Raw genomic sequence first — 15,680 nt, 5'->3', positions numbered from 1 at the left:
TGTCTGAGCTTCAAGGCAGGAGAACCCCTGCTGTAATCCCCCACTGTTTAGCCAGGGTCTGTTGGATCATGTCACCACTCCTTTCTGGCATGTCTATCCAGGGTTTCTTCCAATGGAAACAGGGTAGTGCAGTGGGAGGACAGGAAGGTACGTGGTCATGCTTGGAGTGGCAGAACTTAAGATATGGTGCCTCAACCCATAGTTCAGACATAGCTTTTCCAATTTGCCAAGACATTCTTGTTGTGTTTGTATCTCACTAGGGCTCCAAATCTAACAGAAATAATAAAAAAAACATAACAATTTAATAACAATAAGTCTCTGGGGCCTCTGTTACTTGCAATATGTTTACTTATTGGAGAAGAATCTGCAGAAATGTTAAACTGGTCAGAGTTACGAGTAAGCACTGATTGCCAGTTTCTGAGCTGGGTGGGAACTCAGGCCACTAACCTGAAATGTGCTGGGTGCCTTCAGCTCACATGGAAGTATACCAGCATGTTCAGCATGCTTTGCAAACACCAGCACAGGAAACACGTTAGAGATATAAAGTAGCCATAAATCTTTCAGAAGTGGGAAATACATTGCTCAAGCCATACTTAAATTGTCACAACATCAGTGATATTCTGATAAGAGTGGTGCTTTTTCTCCTGTTCTTCTGGGTCCATTTCCACTGGTGCCCAATCTCCACTGTGGAAAATCAAGTTAAAATTTCTTTGGTATTTAAAACAATAGCTAATGAAAACAAATCCTCTTACGCAGATTTATTCCACTGTACAATATCTTCTTTCTTAATGTATGTGCTTATCAGTAACACTTGGTTTTGGTGTCAGTCTTATGTAGTGGTGTAATCTATATCTTTGTTTCTAAGAACTCATTCCTGACTCCAAACTCTCTTGAGCCACTTTGATTTTGTGCATTTAGATTTACAAATTGGAAGAAGTTCAGAAGAAACCCTGTGACTGTATCCTCCCATTCTTTTCTTACTGGTGTTTACTACATCTGCTCTTTCGCATTTTGCAACTGTGATTCTCCATTGTGCTGTTTGCTGCTTATCAGAAACATTTATAGATGAACATCAAATAATTTCTGCTGCAACAGTAGCTAAGATCAGCATGAAGCGGGTTTCTACCATTCATATTTCCTTGCTTGGAGTGGGAATGCAAAACACTGTTAATGTTTTGACCTCTGGAAGGAAAATACGTTGTAAAACCTGTATCTTGCCATCTGCAAACCTGAGCCACTTTTAGAAAGGGGGTTTCTAAAGGCTGAATTTCTAAGACATAGTTTCTGGCATTTATTAGGCAGTCATTAGCAATAATGAAATCCAAACAAATTATTAACTCATGTGGTAACTTGGCTATTGAGACTTCTTGCTCAAATTCCAGTTTTCCAGTTCTTGGATGAGTTCACCTTTCCCAGTCATTGTCTCCATTTTTGCCAAATTAGGTGATTGAGTATTGGATTCACTGTTCCCTAGCCTTTTAGCATGTCTAGTTTAATAATTCCCACGAATTTCACAGAAGTTATTCCAAGCTCAAAAGCCAAACATTTGCTATCAGTTTCCTAGGGGGGCTTGCTGGGGGGCAGGTCTGTTGGGGGCTTCCTCAGACGTTTAAAATTATTTACTTGCTTTTTGTCATTGGAGAAAGCCTCTCAATAGGTATTTGAAATTGCGTGCCTTGGCCAGCTTACAATAATCCTTTCCCTAGCTGTTTTTTTTTCCTGCATGTCAGTATTTAATTGTACTGCATTCCTCAGATGCTACAGTATTGCTATTTTCCCTTCTCTAATAAAAGAAAGCTATCACCTTTTTAATCTTTCATAATGTCATGGGCTAGATTAGGATCACTTGTACATATTAGATCCACAGCTGTATTTCTAAGCTTTATGGCAACCATCTCCTATCTTCCTGATTAGCGGTGGGTTCTTCTTTTGGTTCGTTGAGGCAAGACTGAAGCTCAGTGGTAAATTCCACAGCCCTTACTCTCACATTGCTGATAATGATCTGAGAGTCCAACACCAGCTTAGTGCTTAGAACAAGTCTACTGCCAACTTATCTTAGAGTCATCACCAGCATCTGCGTGTGCCTGAAAAGCACGTCTACAAAATCACCGTTTCAGTTGGGATTTCTTCCTTTTCTCTTCTTTTAACTAACAGCTATAAAGCTGTTGGGTAATGTTGATGACTAGCTCCATGGTGCCTATTTGGGATGATACCAGAGCTGTACAATTTAGATTTTTTCCATGGCCTAAGTTCTGCAACACCCTGAGAGTTGGACCACAGAAAAGGTTACTAGAATTTTCTCAGAAAATATTTTTGGATGCAATTTTAGTGGGCATTTTCATATGTTAACTGGAATAACCTGACCTTCTCAGTGAATTATGACTGGGATAACAAGTCCTGTGTTCCATGTCTTCTGCTTACCCAAAAGACAGTTGGCTTCCTCTGTGGCCTATAAGCCACAGATATCCTTCTAGGCATGACTTTTTTTTTTTTACCCTTTTTAATATTCATGATACAGTTTATAAGGAAGCTCTAGCCTGAGTAGAGATCTCGGCCATTTCCTGAAGCACCCTCTGGTTCATGACAGTCAGGTTGCTAGTCACCTCATGTGTTCATCTTGCCAGTCCTTGCAAGTCCTGCAGACTGCAAGCTGTGTATTTGGGCTTCTTGGTCTGCCTGAACAAAGATTTATTTCTAACTGCCATCTCTGAGTCCATTCTGAAAGCTTCCAGATGTTACTTAAATTTAATTCTTATTTGCAAAAGTGTCCAGTATTTGTGTCCTAATTCCTTTTGTGGTCTCCAGCTGTTTTAGCTCTTGTTTTAATTCCTTTTGTGAAAATTTCAGTTCCAGTTATCAGCTTCCTTATAGTTCTTTTGGTCCACCTTTCCTATCTCTAAGCTCTGCCATTATTTGTTCCATACTGCTTCAGTAGCAATACTAACTCACACTTTTATTCTTCTTGGAAAAAGGTCCTCACCACAATTAACATTGTGCTTGACCTGAACAGAAAGGCAAAAACTCAAGCTGTTGTACTGTTCCCTTTTGGAACTGTAATTGATGATGGATATTTCTCTAATGCAGTTTTGTCCATTTACAAAGTATGAGCACATTCTTTTTTTCCCCAAACACGAAAAATCAAACAACTACAGACAGAGCTCCTATCCCTTCCAGTCACATTAGATTATGTTCACCACTTTATTTTTCAAATGAGAGGCTGACTGCATGAAAGCACTGCACAAGACATATTTCGAAATTGTTTGTGTATGCTTCATGATTCCTGTTCCACTATTTTAGTGGAAAACAACTTCAAATGTGTTTATTTTTAAAACAAAAATTACATAAACCATATGGCTTGGTGAAGTAGAATGTTCTTGACTGAAAAAAATGCACATAATTTAAATGCTCATATTATGGAAACAGTATATTTCATAATTCTCTGTTATGTTAAAGCTAGCTATTCTGAATTAATTTTGTGTCCTCTTGTGAATTATAAGTAATTAAGCTATGTAAAGCATTGATATGGCCATGAAATCTTCATACTTTTTGCATTTGTATTAGTCTGATATTACTGATCCATTTGCTGTATACTTGTATTCTATAAAAGAAAAGTCAAATACTATCAAATAACAGTTCTGAACACTGCTCCATGACTATTTTATATTATCCTAATTTGTCAAAAGTTTATTTCTTGGCTCTTCATTGCTGCTAAAGTTTTAAAGTATATAATGTAGTTCACTGGATTAGCAACATGTCAAGTATTGAAATGGCCATTGAGACTAACTTTGCCTAATTTAATTAATTTCTACTAGGGAGCTTAAGACAGATGCTACTGATGTTTACAGGAATTAACAACACTTAGCAACTTTCCAGTTAAGATTTGAAGTTTTGACAGGAATCTAAAATTATGAAAACTTTATCTTCATGTGGAAAACATGGATACACAAAGGAGCTAGAAATCCCTAGCTACCAACAGGCTTGTAGTTTCAGGACAATAAGAGGTTTTCTCCATTCAATTTGGCTTGAGCTGCATTCAAGTCACTTTTTTTTTTTTGTCCTTTGCAAACAGTAATTCAAGGAAGGGTGAGCCAAACACCAGAACACTACACTTAATGAGCATATGTTCAGATGTATAATCCTTAAAACTGTGGTTGTTGATTGATCTCATAGGGACATGACATTTTCATCTCCACTGTTATTACCTCAAAAGTGTCTGGCTGTGATCACCCTAAGGGCAAACTTTTATGGTTGCTTCTGATAACTAGTTAATGGGATCTTATAATGATAACCTGTGTCTTCCTGCTAACAAGAGCTTCTGTATTTCTCTCTTTTGCACAGAAGGGAGCCAGCAGATGGAGCATGAGTAAGAACTGATATTTGACTCAGTTCCTTCTTTCTCAACTCTTAGGCCATATTTGTACTAACACACTGAAAAGGGCTATGGCCTAGATATGAGCAAAGCCTTGTGATGCAAGATTAAATGCACCATTATTTTTTTAGTGCAGTTTTGGTCTGACTCAACTAGCATTCCCCAAATAATAACTAATCAGATGGGATATTAGATCATTCCCAAATGGCAGTTTGCATGAGGCTACCTTGTTTTGGGAGATGAGAAAGTTTAGGTGTTAGCATATGGATTATTCTGTGCTACTTTCTTCAGATTTGCAGAGCAGCAGGAGCTGCTCAGAGCCCTCTTCAGAACAGCTTCTCCTTCCCTCTGTGGCTTAGTGGAACAGGTTGGATGGATGAGAGGAGTGTTACGGAAAGGAAAGAACTGTTGGTTTGAAGAACAGAACATGGGGAGGCATTTTGAAGATGGTTTGGGAATAAAAAGGGATGTGTTGTGGAAGGAGAAAAGCCCTCGGGACGCTGTCTGTGCCCCATGTATCTATCTACCTATCTTGCTAGAGGCATACTCCATAGTTCCTTCTGCAGAAACAGCTTTGCATTCATTCTAGTAGTGCATTCATGCTAGTAGTGTGAAGAGTTATGTAAAGTGCAGTGGAATATTATCACTGGCCAAACTGCAGATGAAGAATTTGAAGACAGGGTAGAAAACTGGGAGAAAGGAAAGAACTAGGGAATTCATGTCCTCGGAAAAGAGAGAAGGCATGTTGCTTCTATAGTCTAAACAGACAAGACAGTTTTTTTTCTCTTTTGAATTTTTATGTTAAATGGATAAACTTATGAGAGTGAGTTGTGAGTACAATGGGATTTAAAAAAGCACACTTCAAACGTGAATATTTTGTAAGATGTATGCACAAGTCCATTTCTCATGATAGTATATTTCAAAGTCATGAGTTGATAAGTTGGTTACATCTGAAAAAATTGTTTACTTGAAGTGACTGAAATAGAAGACATGGAAGTAATTTGTTTCTTTCAAACATTACTAAGTAATTTGGATATAAAGAAATGATTTTTAGTGACTGGAATGTGTTTTAAGATACTCTGTGAGTAATGCCTTTCATGGAGACCCACCCCTCTTTGATAAAGAATCACGTACCATGCCACTTTATTAAAAACTCATTTTTGACTGAAGTTATTACTCACATAATTGTCACTTTAATCAGCTTCACTTTCTCATAGAAAGAGACAGCATGTTCTTTACTTCTACTGAGGACTAAATCCAGCATGTTCAGTGAAGACAGAGTGATATCAAAGTGGTGAGAGATGGTATTCAGTTTTATGAAAACATGCTCGTGATACCTGGTCCCGACCAAAGCTTAATCCATAGTGTGCATTTCTATAGCACGATCTAGAGGAGTAATGAAGAAACAGTGTTTGTTTCAGAAGGCTTTGGATCACACTAGTTTGGGCACCAAAGGGAACGTTACTACCCAAGGAATCATCTTTACTTTTTGGAGATAAAATTAAACACAATCTTGTGTTGGAACATAGTTTTGTATTAACTGTATTATACTGTTGTGTTATAGTCTTCCCTACGTAAATCTTACTGGATAACATAAGTTTCAAGAGTTGTACTGACACATAACTATATAGTCACTTGTCTGCTCTGCCTTCGGTGCTTCAATTTAACACCATTAATGTATGCGTTAGTAGGGCCATTTGGTCTACCAAAAGGTCTTAATAAAACAAACCATGTAAGATATTCCTGAGATGTCAGACTTTTAATAAATTTTATTTAATGACATCACAATTCAGCTTAATTATGTTAACAACCTTTAATAGAACACCATGGGTAAGACTAATATTTATTAAAGAAGCATTCTAGCCAACAGATGGAAATGCTATTTTACAAGAGTCAGGTGAGATTTTGACTTTTTTTTTTTTTAATTAGTGATCTGAACATTCAGTAGAGCCATACGGGAGATTCTCAGGTACTTGTTCTGCTGTCCTCCCTCATCCCAGATTTGTGATCTCATCACGACACTGCTGGCTCTTCAGGGACAAGCATCTCCTGTCTGATCTCTTCCATTTGGGACTCACTGGAGCAGCCTTTCAGCTTGGGTCTCCTGTGTCAAATTAGTGCTATAAATATTTGACTCGGGTGTCTGTCTTTTTCTCTTCTCATTCAATTATTTAGTGCTCCAGTAGGGCCCCAGCAAGAGAAAGAAGAGCAATCTACAAGTCTGATTCCTGGGGTATTTAGATGAGTTATCGGGCTAATATTCAAGTCCCTGCTCAAACTTAGATATAGATGATTTGAATGTTGTATTTTCTATAACACACATATTTGTATTCATGAGCATCTTTGCTATTTTGGATGAATCTGTGTCTTTTGTGAAAACACAGAGATAAGTCCTACCTCCATTTTTTTTTTTTTTGATCTAAAGTGAAACAGAAGTGCTTCTGATTTTTTTTGTTAAGATTTAAAATTTTTAGCTCTATACAATAAAATTTACTTATTTCTAAATAAAAAAATAGAAAGTTCTCTTAAAGTAAAACTCCCAATTTGTCTTTCTTAGAATAAAAAAATTGACCTTTTTTTTTTTTCCTTAAAACACATCTCTCTGCCTTGGATGCATTTACTAAGGGTCTCTGTGTTCCCAAGATCCATTTGTACTAGACTGAAGAAGACAGTCTTGGAGAGAAGCTCTCAACCTAACATGCCTTCATAGGAAATTCTCTGTTGTTTTTAATTAAATGGTAAGGAAGTTAGATTTAAATTCAGGCCTGCTGCAGAAGAGGCATTGGCTCTTCCTGTTGCATATGGATGACTGTAAGAAACTGAGCTGTGAGGGCCTCTTGCCTTGCTGGAGTAGTACGTGTATAAGATTTGTGCCTCAGACCTGGAGTCTATTGCTGTGATTCTTCCTTACCAGACAGTCTGTTTCCACTGACTCTGTATGTGTTTGGGAAGGGAAAAGGAATAAGTGAACCCGGTTTCTGTATGTCTACAAATATATTTGGATTAGAGAGAAGTACAGCAATCTGAATTGCTGCAGGATATCGAAAAGATTTCAAGACATGCTTTTCAAATTTAGAATAACAAGTACAGTCCTGTATTACAGCTCTGCATTTAGATCGGCAGTAACTTAAATTTTCTTTTATTTTTTTGAGAAGATACTTCTGGCTTCCATGCAAACATATTTTTAAAACTTTCCACCAAGTCTTTGCTGATATTTCATAGAAATAATTCAGAATATTTAGCAGTATTTTACCACATTCTTTAACTTAAAATTACTTAACACACTTGTTCTTTGAAGAAAGTTAAAGTCACGTCTATAGGCCACAACTTTATTGTAAATAAAAATACAGTGATTATTCTGATGTGATGGAAATGAAGAAGTATACTGACCTTTGTTAGAAATTATCTTCTTAAACGAAGTCCGCTCCACATTCTTAGCTAAGGCAAAAGGAGCTGATTATTCTTTATGGCTTCTGAGAAGACACTGCTGCTGTAAAACACTGAATTATTATCTGCTTTCTTCACTGAATTGTCTGACAGGAGATGAACCCATAGGATATATTGACTGTGTCTGGTTTCAATTTGTTTTGTCTATAAAAAGTCAAAGCTTCCTATGAACATTATCAGACAAAATAAATAAAGTAAGAGAGATAATTGTTTAATGAACTTGGAGTAACATGATTCAAGTAGAATACCCCCACAGATTTTGCCAAAGCTAATAAAACTCTTTTGCACCATACTTATTATTTTTGAATAAGTATCAACTTTGTAAATTCTTCAGATCATTTTTAAAACTAGTATTAAATTCAGTTTCTTTCTACTCATGACTGTGTTAGTAGTTTTGACTGCTAATCACTGTACAATTGGAAATGAAGTGATGGAGAGCCTGGATGTTATCTTGTGTACAGCTTATAAAATATGATACAATTGTTTGTGTTTCGAAGTGCTTTAATGTATTTAGAACAACAGAAAATTACTATTATAACTTTTTTTAATGTAGTGATTGGGGACTATGCCAGAATTTACAGAATTTATTGTATAGAAATAGGCATAAAGAATCAGAAAACTCCTTTGGTCTGTCCTAGTATGTAAATGGGATTAAAACTGGCAACAAGACCTTTCTGACAACCACTCCCTTAGGAATTGAAAGCCTCTGATTTGCCAGTCACACAGAATCACAGAATTGCTGAGGTTGGAAGGGACCTCTGGAGATCATCTAGTCCAACCCCCCTGCTCAAGCAGGGTCACCTAGAGCACATTGCACAGGATTGCATCCAGGCGTGTTTTGAATATCTCCAGAGAAGGAGACTCCACAACCTCTCTGGGCAACCTGTTCCGGTGTTCCAGTCATCCTAAAACATTATGCAAATTTCAAGGGAAAAGCAAAATGATTTTTTTGGAATAAAATGCAGAAGTTTAAGGAATTAATCCCTCTCCTTGGAACAAACATAGTGAATGAAATATAGAAAGCTAATGATAAAATAGTGTCGCTTTAGTCATTTAAAACCTGAATTTGGATTGCTGCTTACAACCCACCGGACTTCAGAGGGACTTAAAAGTAGCTAGCTGTAAATGCATCTACTATTCATGAAACACAGATTTTCCTTTTGTAAGTAGATGGATAGTTGAAGATGACTTGGATCACCTCATATACTTCATTCAGTTTAAGTATAAAGCATTTTAACACAAAAAAATTCTAGAAGTATTTGTTACAGGAATATAAATGCCCAAAAATGATGAGTATGTTGAGAGAGACAATATGTGACGGAAAACAAGCATATTTGAGGACAACTGTGCATTTGGAATAGGTGACTCCTAATTTTTAACTCCTGGGATTTACCAGTATGCTCTTTGCCATTCCCAAGCCCGAACACCTTGTCCATAGAAGAGGGCAAACACGGTCTTAGGAGAGGCTGCAGGCATCTGACTGCTTGGGACTGACCCCTTAAAGAGTGGTATAGACATAACTATGCTGTTAAGAGAAATGCTTCCATTTCTTTAAACAATTACTGAATTGCTTCATGAACAGTACAATTAATGAGGTCTGCTTTGCTGTGGATTTTTGTCCTGTACCCCTGCACAAAAGTCCCATTCTCATTGCTAATAATCTCCCTAAATCCCTATTATTTTCTAAGATTCTCTGTGGCAATAATTTCAGTTTCCCTTTTACATCCCTCGAATCTGTCCCAGATGTCTAATGGCCATCAGAGGCAATATGTGCTGAGCATCTGTGCTTGGCTGGCTGATACCAGTGTGTGCTGATTGGCCACTGCTGAGCTTCTGCTTCAGCCTCTCTCTCAGAGGCAGCTCTTCCCAGGGACCAATTCTTCTGAAACTTTTGTGACCTCAATGTTTGGGAGAAGTCTACCCCTTTGCCAAAAGTGTTTAAAAGGTATTGCATGAAAATTGCAGACTAGTGGGCCTAAAATTGAACAAGCTTGTTACCTTAACTTTTCTAGCTGAAAAAAATAATGATTTTGTGTTTGAAGATAAAATTCTGAAATGTACTTTGAAGGCTCAAGATCTGGAAGGCCAATTAAAAGAGCCTAGTACAAAGTTAATTCACATTTTTCAGTCCTTTCTGATAAAAATATATCATTCTCCTCTGCATATGAAAACTTACATATGTTGTCAAAGTAGTAGTGCTCTTGTAGTGGGGACATTCTGTGTAAAATATACCCATGGAAAGCTGTGTAGTTATTAAGCCAACCAAAGTATCTGGAAAAAAACAAGCATATAAGTATTTCTTTAGGTCTGAAACAGAGGCTGTAAACTGAATAAGTAAGTTTGGAAACAATTGAGTTCGGCTTAATGAAATTATATTTTGAGCAATTGTTCCCAACCCTGTACTTAACAGAAATGTACTGCTCCTGTGTGGTTTAGATCTAAGAAAGTTCAGAGCGCCTGAAACCTTGTTTGTTTTTCTAGCCATATTAGCTGTTTAAGAAAATACACCAGCTCCCCTTATGAACATTCCTTGCTTCAAAAGTTACTTTTTATATTCTGTTTACTTCCTTGGTTTTGTTTCATAACAGCAAGGACTTTGATTAAAAATAAGTTGCCACAGAAAAACACACAAACTCAAAAACAATTCTTTTTTTAATCAGGCCAAGTTATACAACCTCAAAAGATTATATAATATATACTAATGAAAAAGGTGTTACACTGAAAATGAAAATTGGTTTCAGGAATTTCATTCTTCAATAAAACAAAAATATGACTCAGGTGAGATTCAGCAGCACAAATGAAATGTGAATCATCCTTTATCTCGTCATTTCTAATCTGAGTTTCAGTAAAGTTGTACCTCTTTCTAAAACGATTCAGTTTTTCAAAATTAATGTGGTAGTTTTCCTCATAACTTTTTTTAAATTCCTTTTTATATTCCTTCTCTTCCCTTCTGTTGCAACTTCATTTCCTCTGGTCAGGAGAGCAAACCACTTAGTGACAGATTTTCATCCTAGCATAATAGCGCATGTGAAAAGGGAGAAGGAAGTGTGAATGTGAAGAAGGAAAATGATTATCGTTTCAGAACAATTATATATGGTGTCTGGAGTTTATATAGAACACATATGGGAACACATAATGTTAAAAAAGCCACATGTACTCCATCCTGAATAGGCTGTAATCTAAATAAGATAAGACAAGTATAATTCAACAGAGCCACAGTGCAAAGGGGAGTCCCCTTTGCTTGCCAGCACTGGAAAAATGGGAGAAGGAATTTCCTGAAAATCTTTTAAAGAGAGAGACCTGGTGAGAATAATAGTAGATCTTCTGTGAGCAAGAAACCATACAGATAGCAAGGAAGCATATTTTGGCTGGCACATAAACACCTATTCTCCAATGATAAATCAACCTCTGGCTTCTGGTTATAGGGATAAACATTGCCTGTTGGGTGGTCACTGCAGGGTATGCTTCGCCTTCCTCTGAGACACGTGGCCGCGACCACTGGTGACAGAGGATGTCAAAGGCAAACCGCTGGCTTTTCTGGTGCGGCTCTTCCCAAATGGCTAGAGCAGGAGCGACTGCTCTGCCCATCTGCATGTGAAAGCCAGAAAGAGCCAAAAGAAAGAGGAAAAAAGCAACAAAGGGACAGATAGAAAACTGTGAAAACCACAGGGGAATATGTCAGCTGTAGGCAGGAACATGACTGTGCAGGTGAGGAGCAAGTCTTTGTGTTTTAAGAAGTCAGATATGTATGAAGTCAAACATGCATGAGAATGCAATCAAAGCTGAAGGTGAGAGAGATGAAAGCACCGCCATGGGAAGGCTTGGGGAGGAGGAGGTCGCACTGGCAGGTTGACATAGGCAAGGCAAGATATCACCAATATTAGATACCACCAGTATAGGCCGTAATGAAATAATGTGCAGGAAGAGAAAAGCCAAATAACAGTATCCTTCTATATTTCAATTTCAGTCTTCTGTGAGACTTACCACAAACTACTGAATTGCACTCCTTGCAGACTAAACACTTTCTCCATGGGTATCACTTGATGCTCTCTGAGCTGAAAGGTAGCCACGCCTGCTTGAAACATAAACCAGTACACTGAGCAAGGCTGAGCATGGCACGTCCTCGCATCCTCTGGGATCAGTGAACACCTAAGGCCTGCTCAGATCTGCTGATGTTATAAGCACATGGCTGCTCATCAGAGTGCTTTCTACTGCTAACAGATAATCCTCTTTGGGAACAGCAGGCAATGCCTCCTTTAAATATTTTTAAGATCCACTTGTAAACTTTTAAGTTTCTAAAACCTTCAAATTAAATTTTCGTTAGCAGTTTGTAGGTGGGATACCTATGCATTGCCTGAGTAAAGTCCTAGCCACACTGCAGCTGAGTGACACTGCATGGGCACCTCTGGGAAGCCCGGATTTCATCCCTGCTTGCCCGGCCTGGTCAGGACCATGGCAGGGTAGTGCAATAGGGAATGAAAGAGAGAAAGGGCTGAAAGGGCTGTTTCGGTGTTTTTATCTTACATTAGGAGGAGTGACTGAAACGTTGTGCAGGGGACATTGATCTCTTGCCAATGCTGTAGCAAAAGCTCTCACAGACACATTCCCTATTAACAACTTCTAGTACCAAGAAAGTCTCTTCATATTCCCTGCTTTAACAAAGATATGCTTTCTGGAAATGTTCTCATTTATTCCTGAAAATTATGCTGAATCAGTCAATAGCAGATCACATGGTTTAATTCATCATTTGAAACAAAGAGGAAATGTGATCTGTTAAATACTGTAGTGGGTAGTGTGAAGGGATAGTAACTTCCTAAAAATATTTGATGTTGGATGCAATCTAGTCTCTTCCAAAAGGAGAACTGCTTTCTTGTTCCTTTCTTTTGCTCCTTTCTAATATCTGGCAGTCATAACATAGTAATTGGAGGTGAATTTTTATCAAAGGCAAGAAAATCTTGCAATCCTTTATTCAGTTAGATCAGGAACTTTTCATAAGGATCTTTTACAAACACTCCTGGCACATCACTATAAGCAAACCCACAGATTTTCATTTTCCATTTTTCCAAACTCAAGAAATATGGATAAGCATGAAATAATCATATTGAAATGTTTCTTCACAAGCTGAAGTAAAGATTACAGATTTAAATAAGTTTTACTATTTAATTGAAAAATAATGAAATGAAGAGTTCTCAGATATGAACTAATAGTTTAAAATGAAAAGTAGTTTAAATATATGGTAAATTAAATTTATTACATTAAAAAATAAATTTAATATAGTAAAATATTCACTAGAACATAAACAATATTAAAAACTGGAAGTTGCACAAAAATATAGGTCCAGGAATGCATTTGGAAAACTAATTATGCTTTTATTATTATTTTTCCATATTTGAAAATTATGTAGTTTGGTTAACTGAAAATAAGATCATCTGAATATATGAAATGTGAGAAAGTTAGTTACCTTAAAATTTAAACTATTGTTTACTTTTCATTCTTAGAAAATAAAGTTACAACACTGTCTCCTCTGCTTTGGATAGTCTGTGGCAGTATTTCTTACTCCTTAAGTTAAAGGTTTCAAAGCAATATGACACATATAGATACCTTATCCCTATCTCATCAGGATGAGAAAAAAAAGAGCTTTGTCATAGCCAAACTATGAGCCTTAGTGCATCATGAATGAGGTAAATGAGTATTACAACTGAGGATCACTCACAGACAGTATTCTGTCCAGGAGGTCTTATTAGAAGAGGATTTTAAACCAAAAACCTCTTTCAGTTGTGGCAGATACTCAGCAGGAGAGGAAATGATCTATTCACTGTTAGATAGTAAAGCATGAACTATAGTCTGTAATTAACTGGAATTCAGTGTATAATCTAGACTAATTTAATCCTTTTATAACCTTTTATAGTTTATGACAGAATTATGTTCAGTCTTAGCACTAAATAGGTTTAGCTTCATATGAAACATATTATGGTAGATGACTATTTCCAGTATTGCCATTAAAGGATGTACAAATACAGCATCATACTATTAATAACTTGTAACTAGAAAGTGATTTTCAACTGATAACCTCAACTACCCTTGCAAATATCAGTAGAACTGCACAACAGTCCTACATGGTAGGTATTGATAGACTTATTTTAGAGATACCCAAGCTGGGTGAGGCACAGAAAGCTAAGTGACTACCGATAAGAATATATAGGTAAAATTTAATGATGGTTTTATTATTGTATAAATATTCTATCAATTACAATAATTACATCTAGTTATTTTGCCAACTTTTTTCTAGGGTTTTGGTAGCCCATCAGGTGAACATTGGCTGGGGAATGAATTTATCTTTGCAATAACAAGTCAGAGACAATATTCTCTAAGAATTGAATTAATGGACTGGGAAGGAAACCAGGCATATTCACAGTATGACAGATTTCACATAGGAAATGAAAAGCAGAATTACAGGTAAGAATCTACTCAAATTCTTTTGACTATACTGAGTAGTAAATATTGTTCATTGTTTGCTTGTTAAATACGAGAAAAGATAATAACATGATACTAATTTTTATGTAAAGTGAATAAAGAGGGTTAAAATAAAATAGAAAACTAATTTCTCCATGATGGAAGGTTAGAAGGAAACTAACGTATCTGAGAATAAGGAATGATCTATTGATTTCACTGCCTGGTAGATCTGTTTGTTTAAAATTCATAACTGTTGGCACATAAAAGAGCATCTGAACTCAAAATTGCTTGAGTAGGAAAAAAAATGAATTTCTCATTAAGACTTGGAAGATTTCTGTCTGACGGACAGAATGCTGCATCTTATTGTGAAGAAACAAAATGCATAACAAAATGACCAGTACTTGATTCATCATCATCATTATGCCATTTATTATAGCTTGAAAAAGGCATATGAAGTTAAAACCTTCTTCCTGTTATCCTTTTCTCCTAGATATTTTCAAAGCAAAGAAAGAAAAAATACAGAAACCTTAAAACCTGCCAACTTTTAAAAAAGCTTGGAGAAACAGGTGATATGGTTGACCTAAGTGATTTAAATTTTTTTTTTTCCTTTTTAAATCATTGCTTCCTCTGAACAGACAATACAACCTTGGGGAAAAAAATGACACAGAAAAATATCCAAAATTATTTATTACAGCACATCTAGCTGGTAAAAGTTTTAGGATAGAAACAAATATACTATAAAACCAAGCATTCAAGTTGTACAATGCAAAACAGGGTTGATATTCAGATTTTTAAAGCCTAGTAATTTGACTCCCAGAAATGCTGACCTCCTAGACTCCCCAGAGAAATGGAGGTGAGAGTGATTTGCTCTTTCTGCTGACAAGACTCTCTCCAGGTGGGACATTGCTCTTGTCCTCTTGGATTTGTCAGAGGACATTACTGCGTGATATAGAAGAGCAGAGGCTACACTGAGAAGTTATCTGTATGAACTGAGCTCCTGCATAGTGTGAAAGACATCACACAGCACAGAAAGGTCAGCTCTGTAATTGGAGTTGTGTAATGCAAGACTCAGGGTTGTCCAAAAGGCTATATAATGTAATCTCTGATGTTCTGAAAAGAAGCAGTATTGGGCTACGTTAGATTTCTTCCTGAGGGAGTGGAAATAAAAATATTCAGACCAGTGTGTGTAATATGTTGAGTAGAAGTACTGGATGTGAACTATAGATCTGAGCCTCAGCACAATTCAAGTGAAGTATCTAGGTAAAGTAGTTCAGTTAGAGGTGCATCACAGGCAGCTGCTTGAAAAACATATTTAAGCAGAATTGCAACTGATCTAATCACCTTCGACTTTATAATCAGTGGTGAGAAACAGAAACTTCAAGGATATGATTCATCTGGCTTATTTTAGATG

At 36.7% G+C, this 15,680-nt stretch overlaps 1 protein-coding gene across 2 annotated transcripts in view; it reads left to right on the top strand.

The window, feature by feature from the left end:
- Positions 1-15,680, top strand: part of ANGPT1 (angiopoietin 1) — a 258,402-nt gene that overhangs the window by 202,988 nt on the left and 39,734 nt on the right. For both annotated transcript variants that reach the window (XM_067290417.1, XM_067290416.1), the window contains one exon: positions 14,106-14,272. In XM_067290417.1, coding sequence (XP_067146518.1) covers positions 14,106-14,272 — 167 coding nt within the window. The remainder of the gene's footprint in view (positions 1-14,105; positions 14,273-15,680) is intronic.

Source organism: Apteryx mantelli, chromosome 2, assembly GCF_036417845.1.
Source record: "Apteryx mantelli isolate bAptMan1 chromosome 2, bAptMan1.hap1, whole genome shotgun sequence".
Lineage (NCBI taxonomy): Eukaryota > Metazoa > Chordata > Aves > Apterygiformes > Apterygidae > Apteryx > Apteryx mantelli.
Note: the sequence above shows the minus strand (reverse complement) of the source record. Positions and strands in the feature narration are given on the sequence as shown.